Source organism: Carettochelys insculpta, chromosome 9 (assembly GCF_033958435.1).
Source record: "Carettochelys insculpta isolate YL-2023 chromosome 9, ASM3395843v1, whole genome shotgun sequence".
In the NCBI taxonomy this organism is placed as follows: Eukaryota; Metazoa; Chordata; order Testudines; family Carettochelyidae; genus Carettochelys; species Carettochelys insculpta.
The window spans coordinates 3,007,903-3,034,001 of record NC_134145.1 but is presented as its reverse complement, the minus strand read 5'-3'; the positions used below and the strand labels follow the sequence as shown (position 1 = coordinate 3,034,001).

Below are 26,099 nucleotides of genomic sequence, written 5' to 3'. Positions count from 1 at the left end.
TTATCAATTACCTGGAAAAGGACTTGAATTGAAATTTACTAATGTCACAAAAACATTTGTTAAGATAAAACTGCAACTCCAGAAGGAAATGACTGCAGGTGACATTTAGTGTTGACAAATGCAAGGTAATGCACAACAGAAGGAATAAACTGCTAGACTAACCAGGTACTTGGAAAAAGACCTAGGTGTCACTGTAAACCTTTGCTCAAATCCCAGCAATGGTTAAAGCAAATAATGTTCGGATGTATGAAGAATAACTACAACTTCCCCAAATTATATAAATCAATGGCACATCCTCATTTGGAATATTGTGTTCCAAAAGGATACAGCAGAAGTAGAAGAGATTCAGAGAAGAGCGACAAAAATGATCTATAAGTCTAACAGCCCCGTTTTAAATGATCAACTCAAATTCTTATAACCAGCCCAGTAGTAGAGCCCACTAGAATTTAAGGCTATGTCTACTCTAGGCGCCCCGCCTCCCTTCAAAACAGGGGAGAGATAGGCTCAGTGGTTTGAGCATTGGCCTGCTAAACCCAGGGTTGTGAGCTCAATCCTTGAGGAGGCCATTTAGGGACTGGGGCAAATAGATGCCAGGGATGGTGCTTGGTCCTGCCAAGAGGGCAGGGGACTGGACTAGATGACCCTCCCAATGTCCCTTCCAGTTCTAGGAGAAGCGCATCTCCAATTATAAATTAAGTTAAGGGAGATGCTAATGAGACTCTTTGGAATATGCTAACGGAGCACTGCAATGAATATGCAGTGCCTCATCACCACAATGGTGGCTGCAGCACTTTGAAATGCCGCTTTCGATTGCACACAGCTCATCTACACAGGGTCCTTTCCAAAAGGATAACGCACACCTTAAAATCCCCTTATTCCTACAACCACATAGGAATAAGGGGATTTCAAAGTGTGTAGGGTCATTGTGAAAAGGACTCCATGTAGACGAGCCACACGTGATCGAAAGCAGCACTTTCAAAGCGCCACGGCTGTCATTCTGTTAATGAGGTGCTGCATATTCATTGCCGCACCTCATTAGCATATCCCAAAGTATCTCATTAGAATCCCCCTTTTGAAAGAGGGGTGCTGATATAGACGTAGCTTAAGAGTTCTAGGCTTCTCATCCTATGCTGAGGCAATACTACAGTCCTACACCTTGAGGCAAAATCTTGGTTCTAATGAAGTCAGCAAAATAATTCTCATTTCAGTGAACTTTTGCTAGACACACCATCATAACCAAAAATAGCTCAAAAATGTGAGTACTTATAAGATGCAAAATTTTGGGGCTCTAAAACGTATGTCTTTTTAGCAAAAAATTCTAGTGTTTATTTTTAGTCCAAAGGTGATTTGTGCAACAGGATGGGCTCTCTGAGATTCCCATGCATGGGAAAGAGGCATTTTCATCACTGTTTAACACTTACCAGATTTTTGTGTGTGTAAAAAGTGTGCCTATAAAACATTTTAAAATGTTCATGCTTGCCCTGGATTTAGTCACCAATGAGCGCAAGTGCACAGGACTCTTCTTTATTTTTTCAGACTCTGAATTTAGAAGAAGTTTTAAGATTTTGAGATGTGCTTAGCACACTTGTAGAATACATTTCCCTTCTTAGCACAATGCCAATAAGGTCTAATACTCCACATTATACATATGCACAAATACCAAAACAGAGTTTAATTTAAAAACTGTAAATTGGCCACCCTCTCTAAATTTAAGTGAGTTTAGTAGTAAATATCAAATATCACTACTGCTGCATGACCAGTAACTTCTGAATTTTCAGACATTAGTGAGTTCAAGCTTTCACCATGATGTTGCAGTGAACTGGCTCTGACTGAATTAAACAGGACAAAGGATGTTTTACTGATTTACTTTAGATAAGAACCGCCACCCTGGGTCAGACCAAAGGCCCATCTAGCCCAGTATCCTGTTTGCCAACAGAGGCCAATGCCAGGTGCCCCAGAGGGAGTGAACAGAACAGGTAATAACCAAAGTGATCCTTCTCCTGTCATCCATTTCTAACCTCTGACAAACAGAAGCTAGGGACTCCATTCCTACCTATCCTGGCTAATATCCATTGATGGACCTGACCTAACTTCCATGCACTGAGATGGAAATTTGTCATTTAAAGAAAATAAGTGGTTCCAACATTTGATTTTTAAAAATATTTTTTTCCACAAAATAGGCATCTTGATTATTTTGGCCACACACAGAAGTATAATGAAACAGGTAAATCAACATCTCTAGATGGCTGAGAGAAAGAAACCAGAAGATCTGTTTAGAGATCAGACACTCAAGCACACCAAACATTACTAATGTAGACATTTGTGGCTAAGGTCTTGACCTGAAATCTATGTTCATTAATACTAATGCAGGATCAGGGCCTAAGTGACAGGTCATAGCTATGAGCTGGGCCTACACGATATACCCCAATATTAAATAGGACTTTTGATTACAAAGCAAACAGGTAAAATATAAACAACACTGGGCTCTACAGAGGTTGGATTACTGCATTTCTTCGTTGTAAGTTTGCTAATGGCTTTAAAGGAACCAGAAATCACTTGGTATGCCCTGGTTTTGAATAAGGGGGGTAGGATGAAAGTAACAGGCCTGTAAAGCTGGAACAATGTGACTGGGGACAGATGGGAGGCAAGGGTGAGGAAAACACGGTTTTAAAGAGGAAGGCAAAGGGAACCGATTACTACAGGGGAGGGGAGCGAGACAAGGACAGGCTGTCAGCAGGCAGCCCGCGCCCGGGAAAGCCACTCACCATTCAGCCTGGTCTGCCTGTTCGCTCTCACTCTCAGGAAGGTCTGCAAAGGGGAGAAGAGCAGAGCAGCGTCAGGGCCCAGCGGGCGGGCAGGCTGGGTAGTGCCCCCATCCCGGGCCGCCTCAGGGGCCGGCCGGCCGGGCGGAGGCCCCCGACCCGCGGGGAGCGCGAAGCGGCCTCGCTGGGTCGCTCCCGCGCCAACGGAGTTCCCCGCCCCCGCCGCCCCGATGTAAACAAACCCGCCTCCCGGGCCGCGGGCCTCGCACCCACCTCCTCCCGGCCCCCGCCGCAGGGCCCCCTCCTCCCGCTCTGCATAGCCACGGGCGCCGCGGCGGGCGGGCGGGGCTCGGGGCCCCGGAGCGGAGCCCCCCGGGCGGCCGGGGATGCCGGTGGATAGAACGCGGCCCAGCCGGCGCCTCCGCTCAGCTCCCAGCGGCCGCCGCCATGTTGGGCCCGGTCATGTGACCCGCCGCCGAACGGGGTGAAAGGTCGCTGCGAGGGAAGGAGGGTTCCCATAGCAACCGGCAGGCGGCGGAGGCCGGCCCGTGGGGCAGGGGCTGCTGCGGCCTAACGCCCCGCCCTGGGGGTGGGCTGGACTGGGCAACCCCCCCCCCCGCCGCCACGACACGGGGCAAAACCCCGGCTGAGCCCCCCTCCGGGTTCTGACCCCCAGCCCTGCCCTGCTCCGCATGCCCCCCGGCCCAGAGAGCGCCTCCGGCCTGGCCCCGGCGCCAGCCTAGGCAGTGGTCCCCACCTGGCCGCTAGGGCGCCCCCAATCGCACCCACACCCGTCGCTGACCCCCAATCGCCCCCCAAACTCGTCACTGACCCCCAATTACCTCCCCGACCCTTCACTGACCCCCAGTTACCTCCCCAACCGTTCGCTGACCCCCAATCACTCACAGTCATCCCCACACCCTTCACTGTCCCCAATCACCCCCCACACCCTTCACTGACCCCCATTTGCCCCCCACACCCTTCACTGACCCCCAATTACCTTCCTGACCCTTCACTGACCCCCAATCGCCCCCACACCCTTCACTGATCGCAATCACCCCCACACCCTTCACTGACCCCCAATCGCCCCCCACACCCTTCACTGACCTCAATCGCCTCCCAAACCCTTCACTGACCCCCAATCGCCCCCCACACCCTTCACTGACCTCAATCGCCTCCCAAACCCTTCACTGACCCCCAATCACCCCCACACCCTTCACTGACTCCCAATTGCCCCCCAAACCTTTCACTGACCCCCCCATCCACCCCCTACACCCTTCACTGACTCGTTGCCCCCCAAACCCTTCACTGACCCCAATTACCTCCCCAACCCTTCACAGACCTCCATCGCAGACCCCCAAATCACCCCCCTAAACTGTTCAGATCCCCCATCAACCCCCACCAGAGACCCCCAATTGCCTCCAAACCATTCACAGATCCCTAGTTGCTGCCCAACTGCAGACCCCAAATCACCCCAACCCATTCACAGTCCTCCAGTTGCCCCGCAAATCATTCATAGATCCCCAATCACCCCCCCAAACTGTTCACAGACCCCATCAAAGCCAATTCTAGCTGCTATGTACACTTCATTAAATGAAAAAGGGAATCACAACATAAATTTCCAGACAGCAATTAATAACATTATTGGAAAACATTTAATTTAAAATGATAATTGATTGTAACTTTGCAATTTATTTAAAACTTATTTTCTATAATCATTTCTATTTATCTTTTTATTTTTTCACGGACCCCAGGTTGGGAACCACTGCCCTAGGGTACTCATACCAGGAGCCCCAGGAAAACTGAAAGATTAACAGATTTATTCGCTGAATAGTCTCTGAGGAGCAGCCATATTAGTCTTAAGTTTCACAAATAACAAGCAGGCCTGTAGCACCTTAGAGACGAACACATTTATTAGGGCATATTGCTTTTGTGGGGAAGATGTAATACTTATGTCCTAATAAACTTGTTCATCTCAGGCCTGCTCGAGATTTATTTGGGCACAAGCTTTTGTGAGCAAAATCCACTTTGTCAGCGGTGACAATAAACACAAAATGTGTTTGCAGTCATACAGAAATCCACACACAACACGGTAGCTATTGCCCCATTGGAGCGAAACACTAAACCCGAACCATGTACACTCGTCCCTCGCTATATAAGCACAATTGGTTCCCAAATTTCTGCTCATAGGTGAATACTCATAAAAATGACATTAAATTCCCATTAAAATACATGTAAAAGTCTCCGATTTGTTCCACATGCTTGTAACTTGACATAAACCAGTTGTGTTTAGGTACTTTTCTGATGTATTTGAATAGTTTGGCACCAGAAATAGGATGTAATGTATGTACGTAGAGCAGTGATTCCCAACCTATGGGTCGGGACCCAAACATGGGTCCCATTAGATTTGTTAAAGGTCGCCAGCTGGGCAGTTCCCAGCTGCATGTGGCTGTTCAAGAAGCCATTTGCAGTTTCTTAACACTGCTGCCTCAGGCAGCTATCTATTAAAAGAGATAGCTGCTGGAGACCGCAGCTATCTCTGTCACTAGAGATAGTAATTGCCTCATGTCTAGGTGCTGAAACCTTAACGCTTGAGTTAATTGCTGGGTGCAGGAGGGCTGGGGGAGCCACCCAGCCCAGCAGCACATGGGAAGAGGCTCTGGGAGCAGGTGGAGTGTCTAAGGCTGGGGTTGTTGAGGGATATGGAGGGGTCTAAGACTAGGGGAAGTCTGGGGCTGCTGGGGGCGTGTAAGCCTGGGGACAGTTTGGGGCTGCTGGGGGATTCTAAGACGGGTGTGGTTTGGGGCTGCTGGGGAGCTTTAAAGCTGGGGTCAGTTTGGGACCTTGGGGTGGGGTTAAAACCTGGCCGAGGGTGAGGTCTGCAGGGCGAGCGGGGTGGGGTGGTGTCTAATACAGTAAACCCTGCAGTTACCCAGGAGTTGTTCCTGCAACCCTTGCATAACTCGCATTTTCCTGCAACTGGAGGGGAGCGAGGAACCACCAGGGCTGGTCAGTTTCCTGGCTCCCAGAGTGGCAGGAGCTGGGGACCAGGGGCAGGCTGGTTCCAGTCTCCCCAAGGCTTGTGGGGCCAGGAAACTGATCAGCTCATGGCTGGTCAGTTTTACGTTCCTGCCAGTGCAGGGGAGTGAACCAGGCTAAGAGCCTTCTCCCTCTTCCCCCAGCCAAAGGGCCGTCAGACTGCTGCATGTCTGAGGGAAGGGAGGGAGAAGGCTCCAGCTGCAGGGCTACGCGTCTCCCTGCCCCCCGCCTGGGATTCCATGGCTGGCTCTGCTCTGGCCACGTGGCTGCCCCTGGCCAGGGACCCCACAGCTGAAGCAGAGCCAGCCGCAGGGCTGTGGGCCTCCCAGCCTCTCGGCCAGGGACCCTGCTAATATAAGGGGGGGAAGTTCACTCATATAGTGAATAAAGGTAGGTATATATGTTCCTCGTTTTAGTGAGTACTCATTAGTAAAGTACTTGTTAAACGAGGGATGAGTGTATTGCAAACATCGCTTAGCACTAGCTTTGCTCTGTGAAAAGTTATTCCGGAGGGTGATGGACAAGCCTACTGACGAAGTCCTTTGCAATTCATAAAACGATTGTTCTGTTTCTTTGCTTTGAGATTGCAATGAATGGCTGCAAGTAAGCGTAATGCAAATAAGGGGGCTCCTTTTTGTGGTGTACAGTCATGATCCTGAAAACACTTATTATCCCTGAATTAACTCTACTCACAGTATTCGTCTTAATGTCAGTAGAAAAACTTGAGTGTGTAAAGTGAAGTAAAGTAAAAATGTTTCAGGATCGAGACTTTAACAGCTAACAGGATGCTGAAAAGAACAGGTTAACTAACGCAAGACACCCCCTTTTAAATCTTTAAAACCCTCCAAATGTTTTCCAAAAACTTACTTTTTTAAAGTGCTAGAGTAGGATGGACTCTCCCACACTGTGCTTCCAATGCACCTATCATAACAGCAGGAGAGCAGCAAAATTTTGCAGCACTTTCAAATGCACTATATAATAAGCTGGTGCCGGGATGCAGAGTAAGGCATCAGGTCAACACGCTGCAGAGTGTCTAAACTACTCTGAAATGATTGATCCTTTGTATATCTTCCTCCTTTGCTTGAGGTGAGATTACTCACAAGTGGGAAGAGGAAAAAATAAAAGGAAACATTTGGGGTTCAACTGAAGTTTATTTTCATGTTTGTCTGTGCAGCCATTTTATTCCAGTAACCCCAGGCTAGTACAGATGGGCAAGAGGGGTGAACACACTCTGAATTCCAATTCCATTTGCCTTAACACTTGCTAGCTAGTGAAGTCAGTTGGCTCAGGAGGTGACATAGGAGTGGGATCAGCCTAGATTTGTGTGGGAGGAGTTTGGATTTCTACCCTCTAAGGCTGCCACCAACCATCCTCAGCAATAACTGCCTTGCCTGCTTTATTCTGATTAATGAGACAGCCAGCAAATGACATAAGAACATCTTGAGTGTCGCTGCATTCACCACAAACAGCAGGGTGAATGAAAGTCTCTGTAGTTCACAGATTGCAAGACACTGGTTTTAGAGGTAAAACAGTTGTAAAATGCATATTATTGGGATTTTGAAAAAGGGTAATTCTTGCTTCAAGCAAAGCCTCAGCTGCCAGCTCCATGCTAGTACAGTAAGCCTCCTGCGGGTGTGTTTTATTGGTGTCTTGTTATAAGCTTTGTCCATATTATCTGAGGCACACAGGTGGTCAGTGGACTGTCTCTTAGTGACTAAACCCAGAACCCAGAGCATCATAATTAGTCATCTTTGTTCTTCTGTGTGTAGAAACCTCTAACACAACTTGGAGTTTAGTGGGCACCAAAGGGAATTCCTTCAGAGTCTATCATTCAAACTCACGTCAGCCGGGAGGGTTTGTGTGTTACCCTTGAGCAGGAAGAGTGAAGTCCATGGCTTATAAAAACTAGACAGGTGGACCGATGGAGCTGGTGAGAGGAAAGTGGAAATGAGGCACTGCCATAGTTCTACAGGGTTCCTTCATCTCTTTGTCAGAGGTCATCAAAGCAATAGTAGCAGTTGTGGCTGCAGGAACATCAATGGGGCAGCTGGACTGCCAAAGGGGCTCATATGAATGAAGAGGGAATTTGGCTTGTTAGTGTTTTCTGTGCGGAGGCAGCCCACTCCGAGGTCACCTCATTTGTTCTGTTTAGGGTTTTACTGTCCAAATCCTGGTTTAGTACATTAGGCCCTGGACCTGTGAAGTGCTGAGCATCTCATGTGATACATTAAGCATCCTCAAACTACCACTGATCTCAATGGGTCCTGGGGTCACTGTGGCCCAGACCCTCAGAGGTAGTTAAGTTCCTAACTTCCATCGAACTCAACAAACGTCAGGAAGAGTTGGGCTGCAGTAACAAGCAGGACTGGGCTCCTAGCTGGTTTGTGTGTGAGAGGGATGCCAACAAAACCATTAACTGGCACCTTTCCATCCATCTGTCAAGTCTGAAATACAGATGTGTAATTAGCCCCTATTCAAATGCACAAGGCTAGACAGAAAGGGCACAGATCAAAAACTCTATTTTAAAAACAAGGTTTCTTTCCCTGAGTTGCTAATAATACCCCAGATTACCTCCAATGGGATCATCTTGTTTAATTTCCTGTTTTTTCTTTTTTTTGCATTGTGCTCAGCTTGGACACAAGAACCTGACTCCTCAGTGTCACTGCTCTTTCTAGTTAGTCTCACCTGGAGGCTCTGGCGGACTAGCCAAAGGCTGCAGTATGTGGGTTACCAGTGCAGCTGTGGAAGGATTCAACCTAAACAAAATCTGCCTCCTATCCCAACCCCTTAACTTCATAAAAACATTCAAACTAGCTTTTCTAAGAACAATTTTCCTTTTTCTGTTAAACCAGACCTACGTGCAGTGCTTACTTTATGCTAGGTATCTGCACTTCACCTTTTTTAGGTAAGAAACATCTATTTTTGCCACATAAATGCTCATGGGAAGTTAGCAATTTAGTTGCAGTCTGGTAAATCTTGTGTGGTACTAGGCCCTAAAGCATCCTGCACCTTTTCTCTCTAGGTTTTGAAGCACAGTGGTCAGTTACCAAATCAGCTGCTGAATCTTGTTTCTACATCTTTAATGAATTAAGCTACAGCCAGTTTATGGACAGGGGCTCGCTCTAGTGGTTCAAACAGCAGAGAGAGGTGAGGCTCTGCTGGACAAGATTTCAACCACACATTTTTACTTACTTCGCATACAAGTTAAACCTCTCTAATCTGGCACTCTCATCCAGCAACATCTGTGATTCGGCATGATTTTAGTTAGCCGGACAACGACTTATCATGGGTGTGGCCAAGTTTCCTGCGGCCCTATGAAGTTTGTTCACAGCCACAAGTCCTGGTTCTCAGTGTTCTGTGCTGTTACTTAGCTGTAATTTACCCCTAAATGAGCCCAGTCAGCAGTGGAAGTGTTGGTAATGCTACTAGACAATATTGACCTCCCATGATTCAGAAAATTCTCTTTGATACCAGTCAGGTCCCGAGGATACTGGAATAGAGGGGTTCAACTTGTATTATTCAGCCATAAATGGTCCACACCAGGCTCACCTAACCCATTGGGAGTGTTCTCTGCCACCCTGAGCAGGTGCCTTACATCTTAAGACACAGTGAGTTTTTCACTATAAACTATTTTTATGTTTGTTTATTCTTCTCCTCTGTCAATGTTGGTGGATACTAGCAAGAAAACTGACAAGGTTTGTATGCAGGCAAAACTTGCACTGACTTCTGTGGAAGAGGGATTTGAACACAAAAAGAGAACTGGATTGGGCCCAAAGCAAATGAACAGGGCTGAAATATCTGTGACGCTGGAAGAAATGAGACAGCTTGGAAGAGATCTGGAGCCATGGCCATCACCTTAAGCCACGCACAAGTCTTCTCTCTCAGGGGCAGCAGCAAGAAGCTTCTTCCTTCATCTGTCCAAGCTTCTCATCAGACCACTTGCTTTATCTCCTTCATTCACTTCCAGCTTTGTGCCAACTTTCATCCTCCCAACTGCTGTGCTGGGAAGAGCCTCCTGGTTCATGTCTGCCAAGCACCCTCTCTTCCAGAAAACACCCACAAAACCACTTGTTTACAGAAGCATTCTGTCTAGAAAGACCTCACCCCGCTGCATTACCACATCCTGTACTGTACCAGCTTGAAGCACCCCAATCAAGCTATGGCTACTACACCAAGCTTGGTTCAGGGGGCTTCTGTGCTGGCCAGAGTTTGGGACCAAATCCAATCCCCAGACCTTGGAGGCACTCTGTAACCACTACCGCATTTGCGGCTGCTCTCTCACTCAAAAGAGGAGGTGGACGGCAGGCAGGGTGGCATGTTTAGGGTTTACCTAACGGCTGTTTAACCTGGGGTTCTCCCTGCATAATCTCCCCAGGGCAAAGCATTTCCCAGATATGTGATCCTGGAACCAACATCTCTCAAATTTGTTCTGTTTTAGTTCAAGTTCCAAAGAACTGCTTTCAGAGTTAGTCGGCTGTATTCTCCTTTCTTGGTGCGGTTTGTGCAATTTGTTTTGGTAGGGGCCAGGTCCACAGGCACCAGCTCATGGGCCAACCCTTAAATCTCCTTAATCATAAATCCAAACCCCTTAGCTTTCCAGGATGATTCAGGTTAGAATATGGTTCTGGGTCCATTTTCCAGGTCACTTGCAGTTGAAATTTCACAGGAGTAGCTGATCCCACAATGGCCTGGCAGAAATGGTGCGCAGTTTTTACCTGCTGTTTAGGGTCATTTACTCAGCACCACGTAAAACACCAGGGGAGATGGCCTGACACACTGTCTCTGCCACAGGCCAGCACCTCCGAGGCTACAGAGCTGGGTTGCATCAAGGAGCGTGAAGGAAAGACTCATGAGACTCCAGGGATGCGATTCAGTGGTGTCCCCAGGATGATGCAAGTTTCACACCGGGTATTTATTGCTTGGCAAATGGATGGACGAGGGAGAGTCCGGCAACCTGTGCTGACTGGGCATTCAAGGTGACCAAATTCAGCTTGTGGTCAAAGAGGGCGCAACCTACACTCAGATCAATAGGTGATCATCCTGTTTATGCTAGTACTGAATTTGGCCCTGTGTTTACTGGGGCATGGCCGCCTGGTCTGAACCTTTCTGATCAGCCTTGTGTTAGGTTGCTCTATCAGAGTCACTCCTTTCAGTGTGCAAGTCACACTCGTTCTTCACACTCACTGAACGACAAACTCGTTCAAGTTAAACCACTTTGCCACTGGCTACTTGTTTCTGACCTGCTGACCACCTGTTTGTACCAGGAGTAACCATAGGTGCCCTTCCATTCGACTGGGGAGAGAGATGTTACTAAAGATTACAGCTTGGGCACTGAGGCAGTGGCTGGAGCTGGAGCTGGGCTCAAAGGTTCAGGTTCGTGGTACTGAAAACACATGGGGTTTTGACTTTAAATGGTGGAAATCTCACGAGATCTTTTAGACTCTAAGCTCATTGGGGCAGGAGCCATCTCCTCTCATGTTTTATGCAGTGCTGAGCTCTGCAAAAATCCTAATTGTGCACGATGTCTGCTATGTGAATCTTGAACCACAAACTCTCATGGGAACTGCATTTGCTTACTTCAGATTATATCTGAGAGAACTGGGTCCTCCACAGAAGTGTTCAGCTCACCCCTTCCCTCAACATTTCTTTCATCTCGCTATTCCCAGTCTCCAGCTCTGCTAGAAGCGTGCTCGTAAAAAGGACCAGAGGACTAATAAGGCCAAAATCTTAGGAATTCACGTCTGCAAATCCATAGAGCAGAAGTTTGCTCCAGTATTTTACTAATAAATTGTATATTCTCTATTGATTCATAAATAACACATGGAACTTGCGATGCAAAATTACTAGCACTGTAGCTATGCAAAACACACATCACCCCAGCACACATGTGCCCATGAGAAGCTCAGTTCTACAGCTCTTCAAGTCACTTGGAGATTCTTCTGCGCCATGGCCGATAGATCGGGTTTCACCAGGCTGTGATTGTTGAGTGTTTTACTTGATAATTTAGAGGGGCAAAACTCCCATTTACAAGAAGGATTTACACTGCTCTGGCATCCACTTGAAGGTTCCTTTACACTGCCAGAGTGGCATGCTGCAGTGCAAATGAAAATCAGACCCCGAGGTCTTTCTCCCTGCAGTGCAGAGTTATAATTCCCATTGTGCATTTGCATTAAGGGGCTGCAACCCCTCATAAAACACACTCACAAACTTCAAAAGTGCCAGGCAAGCTCAACACAGTGTGTGGAGGAGGGGCAAAATGCAAATCCTGGTACCGAAGGATGGGAGAATAAAAAAATCACGTTGACAAGTTTCATAGAGCTTACGCTTAAGAAGCTGGGAGCTTAAGGTGCTATGCACTGGACAGGACCAGGCTGATGTATCGCAAAATTTCCCATTGAGAGAATTTCACCCAAGCTCTGTTTGAAAGTTCCAGACTTAAAGTACCAGGATAGGCGAGAGGGCAGCATATTATGATCAGACATTTCTCTTTCACAGCCAGGGCCTGTGTCTCTGCTGCCCAGCTCCATGTGCTCTCCCAGCAAAGGGTGCTTAAAGTTCTGCTGAAGCAGAATGGAATTGCCCGGTGCTCCGTTTGCACTGGCACACATGACTCAGGCAATGGGGTCCGGCTCACATTTGCTAACACACATGGAATACACGACGGGATTGGGCTGGCTGCAGGGCAGATTGGGCTGGGCTGGAGATGGGCCTTCAAGAAGTGAAGGGCAGCGTGGTAACCACTGAATATTAAATGACAAATCAGAAGAAGAACAAAAAGCAGTCAAGTAGCACTTTAAAGACTAGCAAAATGGTTTATTAGGTGAGCTTTCGTGGGACAGACCCACTTCTTCAGACCACAGCCAGACCAGAACAGACTCAATATTTAAGGCACAGAGAACCAAGAACAGTAAGCAAGGAGGACAAATCAGAAAAAGATAATCAAGGTGAGCAAATCAGAGAGTGGAGGGGTGTGGGGGAAGGTCAAGAATTAGATTGAGCCACATATTTATGGCTGACCTGGAACAACGATTCCTCAGCTCTTGTCTCCTATTACCACTCCTCTACTTAAGATACATTGATGACATCTTTATGATTTGGACCCATGGTACGGAGGCTCTAGAGGAATTCCACAGAGACTTTAACAATCTACACCCCACCATCAACTTATGCCTCGATTACAACATGCAAGAGATACATTTCCTGGACACTACAGTACTAATCAAGGATGGCCTGATCAGTACCACACTGTACCGAAAACCTACTGATCGCTATACTTATCTACACCCTTCTAGTTTCCATCCTGCACACGTGACTAGATCCATTGTTTACAGTCAAACTCTTAGGTACAATCGCATTTGCTCTGATCCAACTGACAGAGACCAAAAACTACAAGAACTTTACCAAATATTCATAAACCTGAATTACCCACCAGGAGAAGTAAAAAAACAAATCAACAGGGCCAGACGAATACCCAGAGACCAGCTACTCCAAGATCGGCCCAAAAAAGCCAAGAACAGAACACCGCTGGTCATCACCTACAGCCCCCAACTCAGACCGCTGCAACGAATTATTAAACACCTACAACCTATCCTTAATCAGGATGCCACGCTCCAGAAGGCCCTGGGTGACATGCCTGTTCTCCCCTACAGACAACCTCCCAACCTCATGAGGATCCTCACTAACAGCCACAGTCTATACCCCACGAACGCCAGTCCTGGAACCTTTCCCTGCAACAAAGCCCGCTGCCAGCTTTGTCCACATATCTTCTCTGGAAATACCATCACTGGACCTAACCAGGTTACTCACAGAATCACGGGCACTTTCTCATGCTCCTCTACTAACATCATATATGCCATCATGTGCCAACAATGCCCAGATGCTTTGTATATTGGACAGACTTCTAACTCCCTTAGACAAAGGGTCAATGGGCACAAAACAGACATCAAAACACTCCAGATCCACAAACCAGTTAGTCAACATTTTAATGGAATGGGGCATTCTGTCAATGACCTAAAGGTATGTGTGTTACTGAGAAGGAATTATCACACCGTTTTGGAAAGAGAAACAGCCGAGCTGGCTTTTATATTCAAATTCGGCACATTAACACATGGTTTAAATCGTGATGGGAACTTTCTGAGTCACTATAGGGGCTCGTCTGCATACTTGGCTCAATCTAATTCTTGACCTTCCCCCCCACCCCTCCACTCTCTGATTTGCTCACCTTGAGTATTTTTTTCTGATTTGTCCTCCTTGCTTACTGTTTTTGGTTCTCTGTGCCTTAAATATTGAGTCTGTTCTGGTCTGGCTATGGTCTGAAGAAGTGGGTCTGTCCCACGAAAGCTCACCTAATAAACCATTTTGTTAGTCTTTAAAGTGCTACTTGACTGCTTTTTGTTTTGATAGTGTATAGACTAGCACGGCTCCCTCTTTGTTACTATTCAGAAGAAGAACGTGTACAGTCATGATGTGTTGTGCCTGGGGTTCTTCTCCTAAGACAGGATTCCCGCAGGATGCTTCATTCAGTGGGGATCTGCCCATCTGGAACCAGTTGCAGAAGTGATTTTATTGTTACCACCTTGTCCTTCCCCTCTCTCCCACTCCTGACCTTTACTTGTTAGAACAGAAGAACGGCCACACTGGATCAGACCAAAAGTCCATCTAGCCCAGCATCCTGTCTGCTGACAAGGACCAATGCCAGGTGCCCCAGAGGGAATGAACAGAACAGGCAATCACCAAGTGATCCATCCCCTGTTGCCCATTCCCAGCTTCAGGTGAACAGGTTAGGGAACCCATCCCTGCTCATCATTTATGAACTTATCTAGTCTTTTTTGAGCCCAGTTAAAGTTCTGGTGTTCACAACGTTCTCTGGCCAGGAGTTCCAAAATATCAAAGCAAGGCTGTCTATTCCTGCGGACAGGGAGTATGACCTTGAACATTTGTGAAGCGCACACAGGCGTTTGTGGACACTCAAGAAATAATTATCATCTGACCCAGGTGAGCTCAGCAGGTCAGCCCAGACCAGTGTTTCTGGGCCATCTGCACGGCTGTCTGCCAGCATGTATTCTGTGCACGCCAAGTTCCTTACCTCACAGAAAAATATCTTTCCAGTGATTTAGCAAGCTTCACAAAAGTCTCACTGGAACTCATTTTTATACGTCTTCACATACAGAACCCTGGCAAGCCATGAGTCCAACCGCAGAAGGCTCAGATGCAGAGGGACGGTACTACAAATACAATTTTAGAAACCACTTCCAATCAGCTAAAGTAGGTTTTTCGCACACAATGTGGTAATGTTAAAGTCAGATTCCTCTGGACTGTTCCCAGAGGAAGCAGGTGCTGTTTATCTTAGTAGGGCACTGCAACCATCCACTCCATAATGAGGTAACACTCCCATTTCTGTAACCCTATCGAGGTGGAGTTACTGAATCTTAAATATGGGCCATTGATACGTGACTGAGCGGTACCTTCTCAAGCCTTGGACCAGTGTCATTTTGCAGGGAAGTTGTCAACTGGGGAGGCAGAAGGAGACAGCTTCCCATGTTTATGGCTACACATTTGAGTCAGATAAGTGTGATTCAGGTCTGACTATACACTAGGTACAGAGGCCACAAATTACTCTCAATCCATGTCAGTGGAACACACCTGAGGGTAGAATATGTCTCGTAATTGGCACTGTACTGCACAGAGCCTGTGGGGGCATGTTCTGCTTCCTTCTGAGCTGCATGCCCACACCCCAAGACGCAATGCAGCCAGAAAGCACGAACCAGATCTTTCCAGAGAGGTGGTGTGTAATCATGCGCCATGTGCATCTCAGAGGACTGGCTCCTTGCTAGTAATACTAAACAATATTCCTTAAAGGACATAGTTGTTCTAACAATTGACACATCTCCAGCCCTCTCTGTCGAAGGATCTCCAAGCGCAGGGCACACCTTAACCATGAGCTCATGGGAATAAGGGGACTTCGAAGTAGGCGGGGTCCTTTCGAAAAGGAGCCCCGTCTGGACGAGATGTGTGGCGGCAAGCCGCATCAATTTCAAAGTGCCGCTGCCGCGCGCATGCTAATGAAGCGCTGAATATGCATTTCAGCGCTTCATTAGTAAACTTCGAAATGGCCATTTGCGTGGCCATTTCGAAGTTTGGGGCACGTGTAGACGTAGCCCTTGACTCCCAGGTTTACAGTTTCCCTGCAAGATGACACTGATCGAAGGCTCAAGAGAGGAAAAATTCAGTCATGTATCAATGGCCTATATTCACGAGCCAGTAACTCACACCCTGTTAGGATTACACAAATGGGAGCTCTCCCTCTTTAGGGAGGGGAGAATTCCCCCACCCTACTAAGATAAACAGCTGGCTCTCAGCACGGAAGTTCAGAGGAATCTGACAGGGGCAGGGTGACTAAGGAACTAGGCCACCATCATGGAGAGAGCTGGGAATTGCTCTTAGGAGGGCCTGGCTCCCCGTCCTGTGCTAAGACCAATGGATTGCACAGGCTGGCTGTTCTCAGGCTGCTCTCTCACCTGGTATCTGTCTGAGTGATGGATATCGTCGGAGGAATGAGGCGAGGCTGTTCGAGAGTCCCCTTCCCGCTTGATTGAGGCTGACAACAAAATTGACTGCAAGAGAAAGGGAGGAAAGGAGAAATTTACACTGTGAGCAAGGCAGAGCAATGATACATCACAGGCGGTGTCAAGGTTTTTCCCATTCCCAGCAGAAATGTATTGTCTCTCTGGCCAATAAATACTGCAGCAGGCCCGGCGGGGGCATGTTAGCACCAGTGGACAGTGTGATGGGTTGGCCTCTCAGCTATGGGAGAGTACATGCCATGCTTCCTGGACCAGCTGGAACTGAGCGCAGCAGCAAGGGGTCTGTCCCCACAGCTGAATCTCAGTTCCTGTACCCAGCCCATTCACAAAGCAGCTGCCCTGGCCTGGAGAGGGCTGGGAGACTCCATCCCACCATGCGGTCAAGGAGCAGAACATCCTCTCAGCCCTTCTGCAATGCTCATTGTAGCCTTAGGGAACAGGTGACCTGCACGCAGGCCCTACATACAGAGTGAGCATGCTGGAGCAACGTCATTGCAGGCCCAGCTGCTATGCTGTGACATTCACTCATCCTGCCCTCTTGGTGGGGCTGTGCCCTATGAACCCTTGCCCGGTCTCTCCATACCCTCCTGTGTCCCGCACAGGGGAGCTGCGCTGACTCCACCGAGATCTGGGCCTTGCATGCAGGAGGGGCATTTAGCTGGCAGCACCGCAGAGGTAATGCCTGAGCTCTTCAGCAGAGGCAGCACCAGGCAGGTAGGCGCCCCACTGCTTTCCCATGGGAAGATGGAAGAAGCACAGCAAGGCGATGGGCGGGAGGAGAGGAAAGGAGTCTGAAGGGGAGAAAAGGCAGGCTAGAGCGATGTGCACCATCCTCACTTGGGGTCCTCTCATAACCTCCCTATCTGATGAGCAGTTTATAGAGGAAACCCATCAACATGCATTCATGTGACATGAAGGTTGCCAAATGGACACAGTCGAAGGTCAGGAAATGTGAGATTTAAGTCAGGCAACACAACATTAACTCTGCCCCTGTAGTGCAACTGGAGAAAGTCTTCGTTTTATGAGCACAAGAGCTTATCAGGTAGTTCATCTAAGGTTGTAAAAAACATATTTGTATCATCTTGTAGAGCTGACTAGACACACAGATTCCACGCAACCTAAACCTGCACTAAAAAGCATCCTTCAACAATATACAACGGATGAAAGCGTAAGAATGCACAGCAACACTAAACAGCATTGTCAGTTAGTATACACTTAAATTACATTAAATGTCGCAGTAATAACATATCACTAATAAAGGTGCTTCATTAATACACATCACATTGTATTTACCATTACTCAAATATATTTTAATACACAGTGTCTGGAAGAACAGATTTTTGCACAAGGATTGGAAAAAATCAGAACATTATTTTTATTTGTGCCAAATATATTGATAATCATCAAATCAATAGCGAGGAAGTATAACTGTAGTTCACCCCAATGCCAAGGGGAAATCCCAGGTGTAGTGTGACAAAGGACATATATCCAGTAATAATTTGATTTTATTAGTAGGAGAGTTTGAGGAAAAAGTCTATGAAAAATACAAATTAGCTAATGGCTGGTATACATGAGAAAGTTAGGATGACCTAACAACGTCACTCAAGGGTGGAATAAACACCCTCTTTGGCCATGTCTACACATATCTCTCCCTTTCGGAAGGGGCGCATATGACATGGATCAGAGCTGGTTAATGAGGTGCTGATATGCATATTCAGCACCCCATTAGCATAACGGTGGCCAGGTGCTCTTCAAAAGTGCTGCTTTTGAAACACGAACTGGCTGTGTAGAGGCGGGTGCTTCGAAATAAACCCCAGAATGAGTTGGGAATAAGGGAATTTCGAAGTCAGGGGGTTATTTCAAAGCCCCCACGTCTATATGGCCAGTTTGCATTTTGAAAGCAGCACTGGATGCCATTATGCTAATGAGGTGCTGAATATTCATAGCATCTCCTTATTAACCAGTTCCAATCCATGTCATTTAAATGCTCCTTCCAAAAGGGAGGGGCATATGTAGACATGGCCTAAGAGAGGTAAATAAGCGGACCTAAACCCCAGCAGAGACAGTGCTAGGTTGAAGGAAGCATTTTTCTGCCAATGTCGCACCCACCTCTCAGGGGAGGCGGTTTACTACAGAGACAGAAGGAGTCCTTCTGTTGCTGCGGTTGTGTGTCTACACCACAGGCCTGCAGGAGTACAGCACCATCTGTTCCACTGCAGCATTTCTAGTACAGCCCAAGCCTGGACTTCTGCACAAGAGACACAGTAAAGCGAGTGATCTCAAAGATATGCCCTGAGAGTCCAGCTCGCCCAGCGTGTGTTTCTGAGGACCAGCCGGCAGCAAGCAGCAATAAAGGACACTAAGTGCACAAAGGGAAAGAAGAGTAACTCATGAAACGTGCAGGCCAAGTGCAGGCACAGGACGGATAGAAGACACCATTTCTTGGGGGGCACGAATACTTTACAGAAACTACTGCTCTTGGGCTGATATTAAAGATGGAAGAAATTCAACCCCAAAAGTGTCTTCTCTGGGGAGACAGGAGCCATGGCAAACAGCATCTGAGTCAGCAGAACAAGATGGCCAGTTGGCAAGATGTGATCCTCAGGGGGCCCACTACTGGGGCATATAAACCAGGATCTGGCGACCTGGACTTGTGCACTCAGGGTTTCCCAGCCCATGTCTGAGCATCCACACTGCATTACCAATGGGGTTTACAATTGCTGGACCCAGTTCTCACTGCACTGCTAATGCATCCCTATTGCGCATGCAGACCTTCTGATCTCAGTAGCTGCAGCAGCCTTCCATGCTCTCTTCTACTCTCTTAGAAGGTTCTTTTAGGATGTGGGGTCCTGGCCGCTTGCTAACCCAAGTCAGACTGATGTGGGTGTGACGGAAGGAAGGCTCGGGCTCACACCTGAGTCAGAGCCCAGGTGTAGTGTGCAGTGTAGACAGACCTGAGTGGTCAGCCAACAGGGATTCTCACATACCCCCCAGGCTCCAGGCTAGGGGCAAGGGAAGCTTCTCTGGAGTTAAGCCCTTGTTCCTTGGGGGGCTCAGAATCACCCTGACCCCAGCAGGAATTAATGGAAAGTCCAGATGTCACCCTCATTCTGTTGGGGGTCTGCATGGGTACGGCTGGCCTGGCTAAGGAATGTTTGTTCATTTCAAAAGAACCTGTGATGGGAACGTGAGGCAGGCCTGGTGCACAGAGGGGCTGTAGGCTCCTACCCACCCTGGGATGTGTTTGCCGCAATGCATTGCCCTGTCCTGGGCCGCCAACATTGCTGTAGAAGGTTGTATTTCCCTTTCTCCTCCTTAGTGTGGAGGTTATTCCTGAAGTGGCTCTGTAACAGACCTTTGGGACTTCTGGGGGAGGAGGGGAATTCTGTTGAAAATTACCAAGTTCTTGAAAAAAGAGGGACCCCTCCCAAATAAAAAAGGGTGAGGCAAGGAGGACTCTGAAAGGCCTGAGCCTGCAAAACGGGCTGCCAGATGAAGGCTGGAGGACTCGGCCTGCCTCTCGGCGTCAGGCAGCAATCTGCAAGCCAGGCAGCCTCCCCTTGCAGTGGAACACCCTGTCACTGCTGAAATAAGCTGCCTGCCCCAGTACTGGGGGGGTTAAACACATCTGCCTCCAGGCGAGAAAAATACACAGCGTCCCCCCTGCCTCCCCCAGGCCAGCAGACCAATCCTTTCCGCCCCCCGCTCCGCCCACAGCCGCCGGTAGCTCTAATCCAATATTATTATGTGAAAAATGGCCAGGCTAGCTCTGGAGACAGTAAATTAAACGTTATGTATTAGTTTTTAGCGTGCAGTCCCGGGAAGCACGCCGGCCCCATTTATTCCACAGCCCTCCTGAGCACCATGGCGATGACCTCTGGAAAAACGCAGGGCTAAACTAATCCCAAAGATGTCAATCTCGAGGCCTCTTCTACATACACTTGCAGTTTAGATTAATAAACTGTCTATTTTTAAATTGTGTGCAAGCCCTTCAAAGCGGAGCCCCTCGCCAGCATGTTAAACACAGTGCTCGCAATGCCAAGTCACACTTCCCCTGGGCGGGCAGCAAACTCGACTTCATTTGGGTTTCTCATTTCCCCGTGCCGTGGTGACGGCTCTACCTTCCTGGCGCCGAGCAGGACTGTCACAGCTGATGCCGGGGGAAAGCAGGCGCCAGGCCTGAGGGTTAGGGCTGAGGCCAAGCTTATTTCTACACGAGGCCGACCCTGCCACCATCCCCATCACAGGCTCCCTTCCCTAACCAGTCATTTCAGGGCTGTCGCCTGCCACCTGGGGGGGGCATCTGCCCTCTGCATGCCGAGCTCATGCTTGCCCCACTAGTGCCGCTGGCATGGAGTGGGAGAGCGGTAACCCTGTTTGCCTCGTCTTGCGGTGCCTAGTGGTACTAACGCTTGGTGCTCAGGGAGTCTCCCCTCAGCCCTGGGACCTGCCCTCATCTGGCCTCTGCCCTTGTCAGGGAAGAACGACCCAGCACCAGGACGACCCGAGACAGCCCGTTAGGGGAGATGAAGCAACTGCTTGTCCTTTAAGTCATGGGCTGAACACTGGCCTGTGACACAGATTCCCTCTTTCCAGGGGGGTGGGATAGCTCAGTGCTTTGAGCATTGCTCTGCTAAACCCAGACTTGTGACCTCAGCCCTTGGGGTGGCCATTCAGGGACCGGGGCAAAGAGATTTAAAACAAAAAATCTGCCCGGACGAGAGGCCCTGCTTAAGTGCAGGGACTGGAGGTGATGCTCTCATACAGTCCCTTGCAGCTCTATGAGATAAACATATGTAAACACCCCCAAACTGAATCACCTTGGCCGTGTCTACACTAGCGCTAAACTTCGAAATGGCCATGCAAATGGCCATTTCAAAGTTTACTAATGGAGCGCTGAAATGCATATTTCCATCAGCTCATGGGAATAAGGGGACTTCGAAGTGGGCGGGGTCCTTTCGAAAAGGAGCCCCGCCGGGACGCGCCGCGCGGCGGCGAGCAGCGTCAATTTTGAAGTGCCGCGGCCGCCCGCATGCTAATGAAGCGCTGAATATGCATTTCAGCGCTTCATTAGTAAACTTTGAAATGGCCATTTGCGTGGCCATTTCGAAGTTTGGAGCTAGTGTAGACGTAGCCCTTGTGTTCGAAGCGCCTCAGCACCAGTGTTCCCCTAACATTTGCCATCCACCACAGAATAAATGTTGTGATGTGTGGCTGTGCACCACCGACAGAAACACACGCTGCCAGCTGTCGGTGGCTAAGCGCGCTCTGCCAGTCAGCTGAGGGGCACCTGACCCTCTCCTGGGTGGCTGCCCCAGTGCTCAGCTTGCACGGGACACTGGCCAGCACCCGGGCTGGAGGGACCAGAACACTGGGTCGGAGGGCAGGGGAGGCAAGCGGAATTCCCTAGGAGATCAGTATCAGAGAGAGAAAGGCTTGAGCCAGAGAGCTGACTCCCCACCCCATGAGTTTAGGGACTAGGGCTGGGGACCCTCAGGAACCAAATCCTGAGTCCATCCCTGCAGGTTTGGCTCTGGGTCAGCGCAAGAGCTGGCAGAGCCTGTAGCCTAGTTTAGATGTGGCTAAAATCTCACACAAATTCCTCACGAGTTTTTCACCATTCCAGATGGTGGGAACCTGCCCTAGTCAAAATGACACGTAACATTTGAGGCCTCCCAAAGCATTAACAATCATTAGAAAATGCTCAGCACCTCCCCCCAGACCGGAGCTCGTCCCCTGCCCCCACAAACTCTCCGTCTCTGGACACACCTAGTTTTTGCGACCGTCACAAGTCACTCGGCTGGTGCACGAGTAGCACCCACGAAATGCAGCCGTTGCACAAACCACGCAAGGCCTGAAATCCCGCCACCGCTGGCGGCACTGGTTATTTTATCTACTCCCCTCCAAGTGACGCTTGGCTGTTCAGCACAGGAACGAGCCTGGTGGGGGCGAGGGGCTAGCTACAACTCAGTGCAAACCTGGTTCTGTCTTGCAGTGCCGCCTGGGCCAAGCCATACGTCATCTGTCTTCCTGAGCAGGCTGCAGCTGCGGGCTTCTGCACGGCAGCAGGCAGCTTGGTAACCAAGCTGTACTGCGTGTTAATCCTGTCGGGGCCTAGCTGTATTGTAATCAGATTCACTCACTTTAGTCGTGCCATTGTAGCTGGGACTATAAGTTGTCGGAGAAATCTGTCTTCCGGGGCGCATAAATCTAGCTCCATCCCCTCTTTACAGAATGGCTCCCTCACGCATGGCTCAGGCATGCCTGACGTGGTCCTCCAGCTCGGTGGCATGCATGGCTATGGCGGGTTTGCAGGTGTGAGACGGGCAAAGGAGATTCCGATGCAGCCCAGAAATGCTGGATGTTTCATGTTCCACTGCCATCACTCTCTGCCCATCAGGCTGCTACGACTCCTTGACTCCAAAGCCCTCTGGACCAGTGTTCCCTGTAAGCTAAGCATTTGGGCAGCTGCCCAGGAGAGAGTCAGGTGCTGCCCAGCTGGTTACCAGAGTGCCCACAGGCAGCAGTGCGTGTGCCTATGGGTGGTGCACAGCCGCACAAGTCTGCTTGCAAGTAACAAAATTTATTCTGCCCATGAATAGAAAAAAATTACTGGGCACACTGGACTGGAGCTGCTCCTCTTCCCATAAGATGAAAGCAAGTATCTAGCCCACGCACCTCCCAGCAGGATCCCACACTGCACGGACAATGGACCTTGACACTGAATTGCTCCTTTTGTTCCTGGGGAACCAGAGCTCTGCCCTGACCCAGGCCCCAGGCCCTGACCTATAATACAGATCCAGAGCCTGGCCAGCTTGTGCCTCACCAGGGTTCCTATCCCTGTGCCAACATCTCCGGGCAAACCCTCTGGCCTTCCCTGACAAGCCAAGCCAACATTTGGGGGTTGAAAGACACAGCAAGGGCCATGTGCCAGTGACGGTGCAGCCTCATATTTCCCCCTCCCCTTTAAATCATCTCTCACTGGATAGAGGCACTCTCTGCAGAGGTTATAAACCCTAAGAGGATCAGCCGCAGCATTACACCTGGGGCAAGCTAAATAAAAAAAGGTCATTGGCGCTTTTTAAACGTGGACAAAAAAGCAGTAAAATGTGTTTGGAAAAAAAAATCTGGCATTAAATCATGACTTTTTGCCTGGCTCTCCTCATTAAAAGTGGCCTTTTGGAAGGTAAAATTATCATTGTAAGCGATAAGATCTTTAAGAAAATAATTCACGGCTTCTTCACCCTTTAATATGATAGCCGCCACCGGCTAATTTTTTTCTTAATGGCAACGAGGCCATCAATCTTGCCCAAGCCATGTACTCACCCTCCCTTGCTTCCCCTCCTGCCGGTCTGGCCAGCCCTGGCTCCTGCATGGCTCACAGGAGTGATCTTTTACTTTCTTCTGTCTTCCAAGAGCTGGAGGGGGAAGAGGTTTTACGGGTGTTTGGGGGAGCGGTCGTGGCTGGGACCATGGTTGTATGTGACCATGTATACAAGTGCGGAGATGGCAGGCTGGTGGAATTCAAACCCTGGGCAGAAGTCTGAGCGCAAGTCTTAAATACTATGTAAGTCCTGGAAGGAGCCTTGATCGTGTGCTGGCCCTCTGCCTGCGGGTGAATTTCCCTCTCTGTGTATGTGGACCCAAGTGCTCCAGGTATCACTGGGCGGTGACTGTAGTGGTTGCAGCAGCTTTGTTTCAGTTAAGAATGTTTGTTCTCAGTTAGTTAAAAACGATACTGCCATTAGCACAGATGCCTGCGTGTTTAAAGCTCAAAGCTCCCCCAGCTGTACAGCAATGACGGGCAGAGTGGCTCCCTCATGCCAAATTAGAGCAGCCCGAGGGGAGCTCTAATTTACGCTGGCTGCAGATAGCCCCAAAGGACCAAAAATGTAGCCAAGTATCAGTGTGTTCCAGCCGTGCCTCCTGCCACACCAGCAGGAAAGGGGAAGGGAAAGAGAGAGGCTTGTAACAGTCTTAATTACAGCACTAAACATTCTGGCCTTTGTGTGCCTCTTGCAGAGATCACCCGTGGCTGGCATCAGGGCCACGGTGCGGAAGCAGGGCAAAGCAGCCATAGCACATCACAGGAGCAGGCCCTTTGGTTGTGTCGATGAAAGCTGAATTCCCTGTGTTCCAGAGAGGTGATTTCTTTGCTCTGCAGAGCATCAGGCCCCAGGACTGCACGTGTCCTGTGTGTGTCTGAAAATACTACGGGGGTAGCCGGGTGTGAAAGGACTGGCATGCGTGTGCATGCCACAGGCAGGAGAATGGCAGTGCCTGCACGTGCACAAGTAACGGTGCATGGCTGTGTACACAGATATGTGCTCCTACGTATGTGGGTACCTGTGTGTGTAGCCAGGCCCAGCTGTGTGAGCCGTGGGAGAGCAACGTGCGCATGCACACACAGACAGACCTCTGGGTGTCTGCTGCCCAGGGACACAAGCCTCTGCTGACACGCATGGGGCTCTTGCACAGCACGAGGCCTGAGAGAGGGCGGGAGTGGTACACTCACGCGGCAGAGTTGGGGAGGGAGGGCTCCTTTCAGGGGGCAGCCCCTGCACAAGGAAATGGACTGAAATTGTCAGCGCACCCTAGCTGTCGCCTCCCCCATCCTTAACTACCTTCTGGGTCAGGTGTCAGCCCAGGCAGCCGCTAGCAGATGCCTTTGGCGGTCTGTTCCCTTTCAAGGCCGGCCATTTGAGCCTATTAAGTGCTGGACTCTTGCTTTCCGTCAGCCCCAGAAAAACACCGGGAGTCTATTTTTCTTAAAACATCTATCGGAGCTGCTGTCAGCAGAACAAACACCCCAACCTGCCTTCTCCAGAGCTCGGCCGCCCTCTTCATTTTGGCACAAAGCGTTTCCTGCTCCACGCGTTCAGCCCCAGCTCCGCCGTCTAAATGGGCACTTATCACTTAGCATGGAGGTGGTGGCTTGACATGTTTTCTGTCTCCTGCCCTCCCCTCCGCACTAGGGAAGCAGCCAAAGTGTTGCTAATAGCTGTTATCACTTGAGAACCGTAACCGGAAAGCAACTACCGATACCGGCCCCCCACCCCCAACACTCCCACTCCGCAGGCTGCTTCGGATGTTAGTGCTGGAGGATCTTGCACACAAAGATGCTAAGACCAGAGTGTTTAGTCCCCGAAACTTTCTTCTGGGCCCCATCCTGGTGCCAGGAAAACCAAAGCACAAGCTCCTCTTGGCTACCGTAGAGGGGGTGGCTGGCTCGGGGGTTGTGCGAGACAGGCGTTGGGCGTGAAACGTGTCACACGACGGCTGGTACAAGAACCAGCAGGCTATGGGGGAGGAGCTCACTGTACACCACCCACCTTTTGTGGGGGCTTCATGTTCCAGGGTGCAACGTGGTATCAGGCCCCCGTTGTGCTGGGCTTTACACACACACGTGCATGCACACACACACACACACACGCGCACGCACGCACACGTGCACACACATATGAAGAGGCAGCCTCAGCCCTATGGCACTTACAGACAAAAGGCACAAGACCCACACAGAATGGGAGAGGACTGACTTGCCCCCTGCCAGCTGCCCAGCTGGGATGAGCACCTGGCTCTGGGAGCCCTGCCCACTAAGCCACTGGATGTGGGGCCAGCTTGTGCGCTGCAGCTGTCCGGACAGCAAACCTACTTGATTAGCCAGGCCCCCTCCCTGGAGAGTCAGGGCAAGACGACCGGATGTCTTTGCCCGTTA

At 49.5% G+C, this 26,099-nt stretch overlaps 1 protein-coding gene across 2 annotated transcripts in view; it reads right to left on the bottom strand.

Annotated features, from left to right (window-relative positions):
• The window catches only part of RNF220 (ring finger protein 220), a 322,120-nt gene that overhangs the window by 73,120 nt on the left and 222,901 nt on the right, over positions 1-26,099 (bottom strand). The window contains exons 5-6 of one of the 2 annotated variants that reach the window (XM_075002647.1): positions 16,319-16,414; positions 2,766-2,808 (exon numbers count right to left, since the gene is read on the bottom strand). In XM_075002647.1, the coding sequence (XP_074858748.1) occupies positions 2,766-2,808; positions 16,319-16,414 (139 nt within the window). Of the gene's footprint in view, positions 1-2,765; positions 2,809-3,035; positions 3,217-16,318; positions 16,415-26,099 lie in introns of those variants that run through there. The other variant, XM_075002648.1, reaches the window with a different exon arrangement.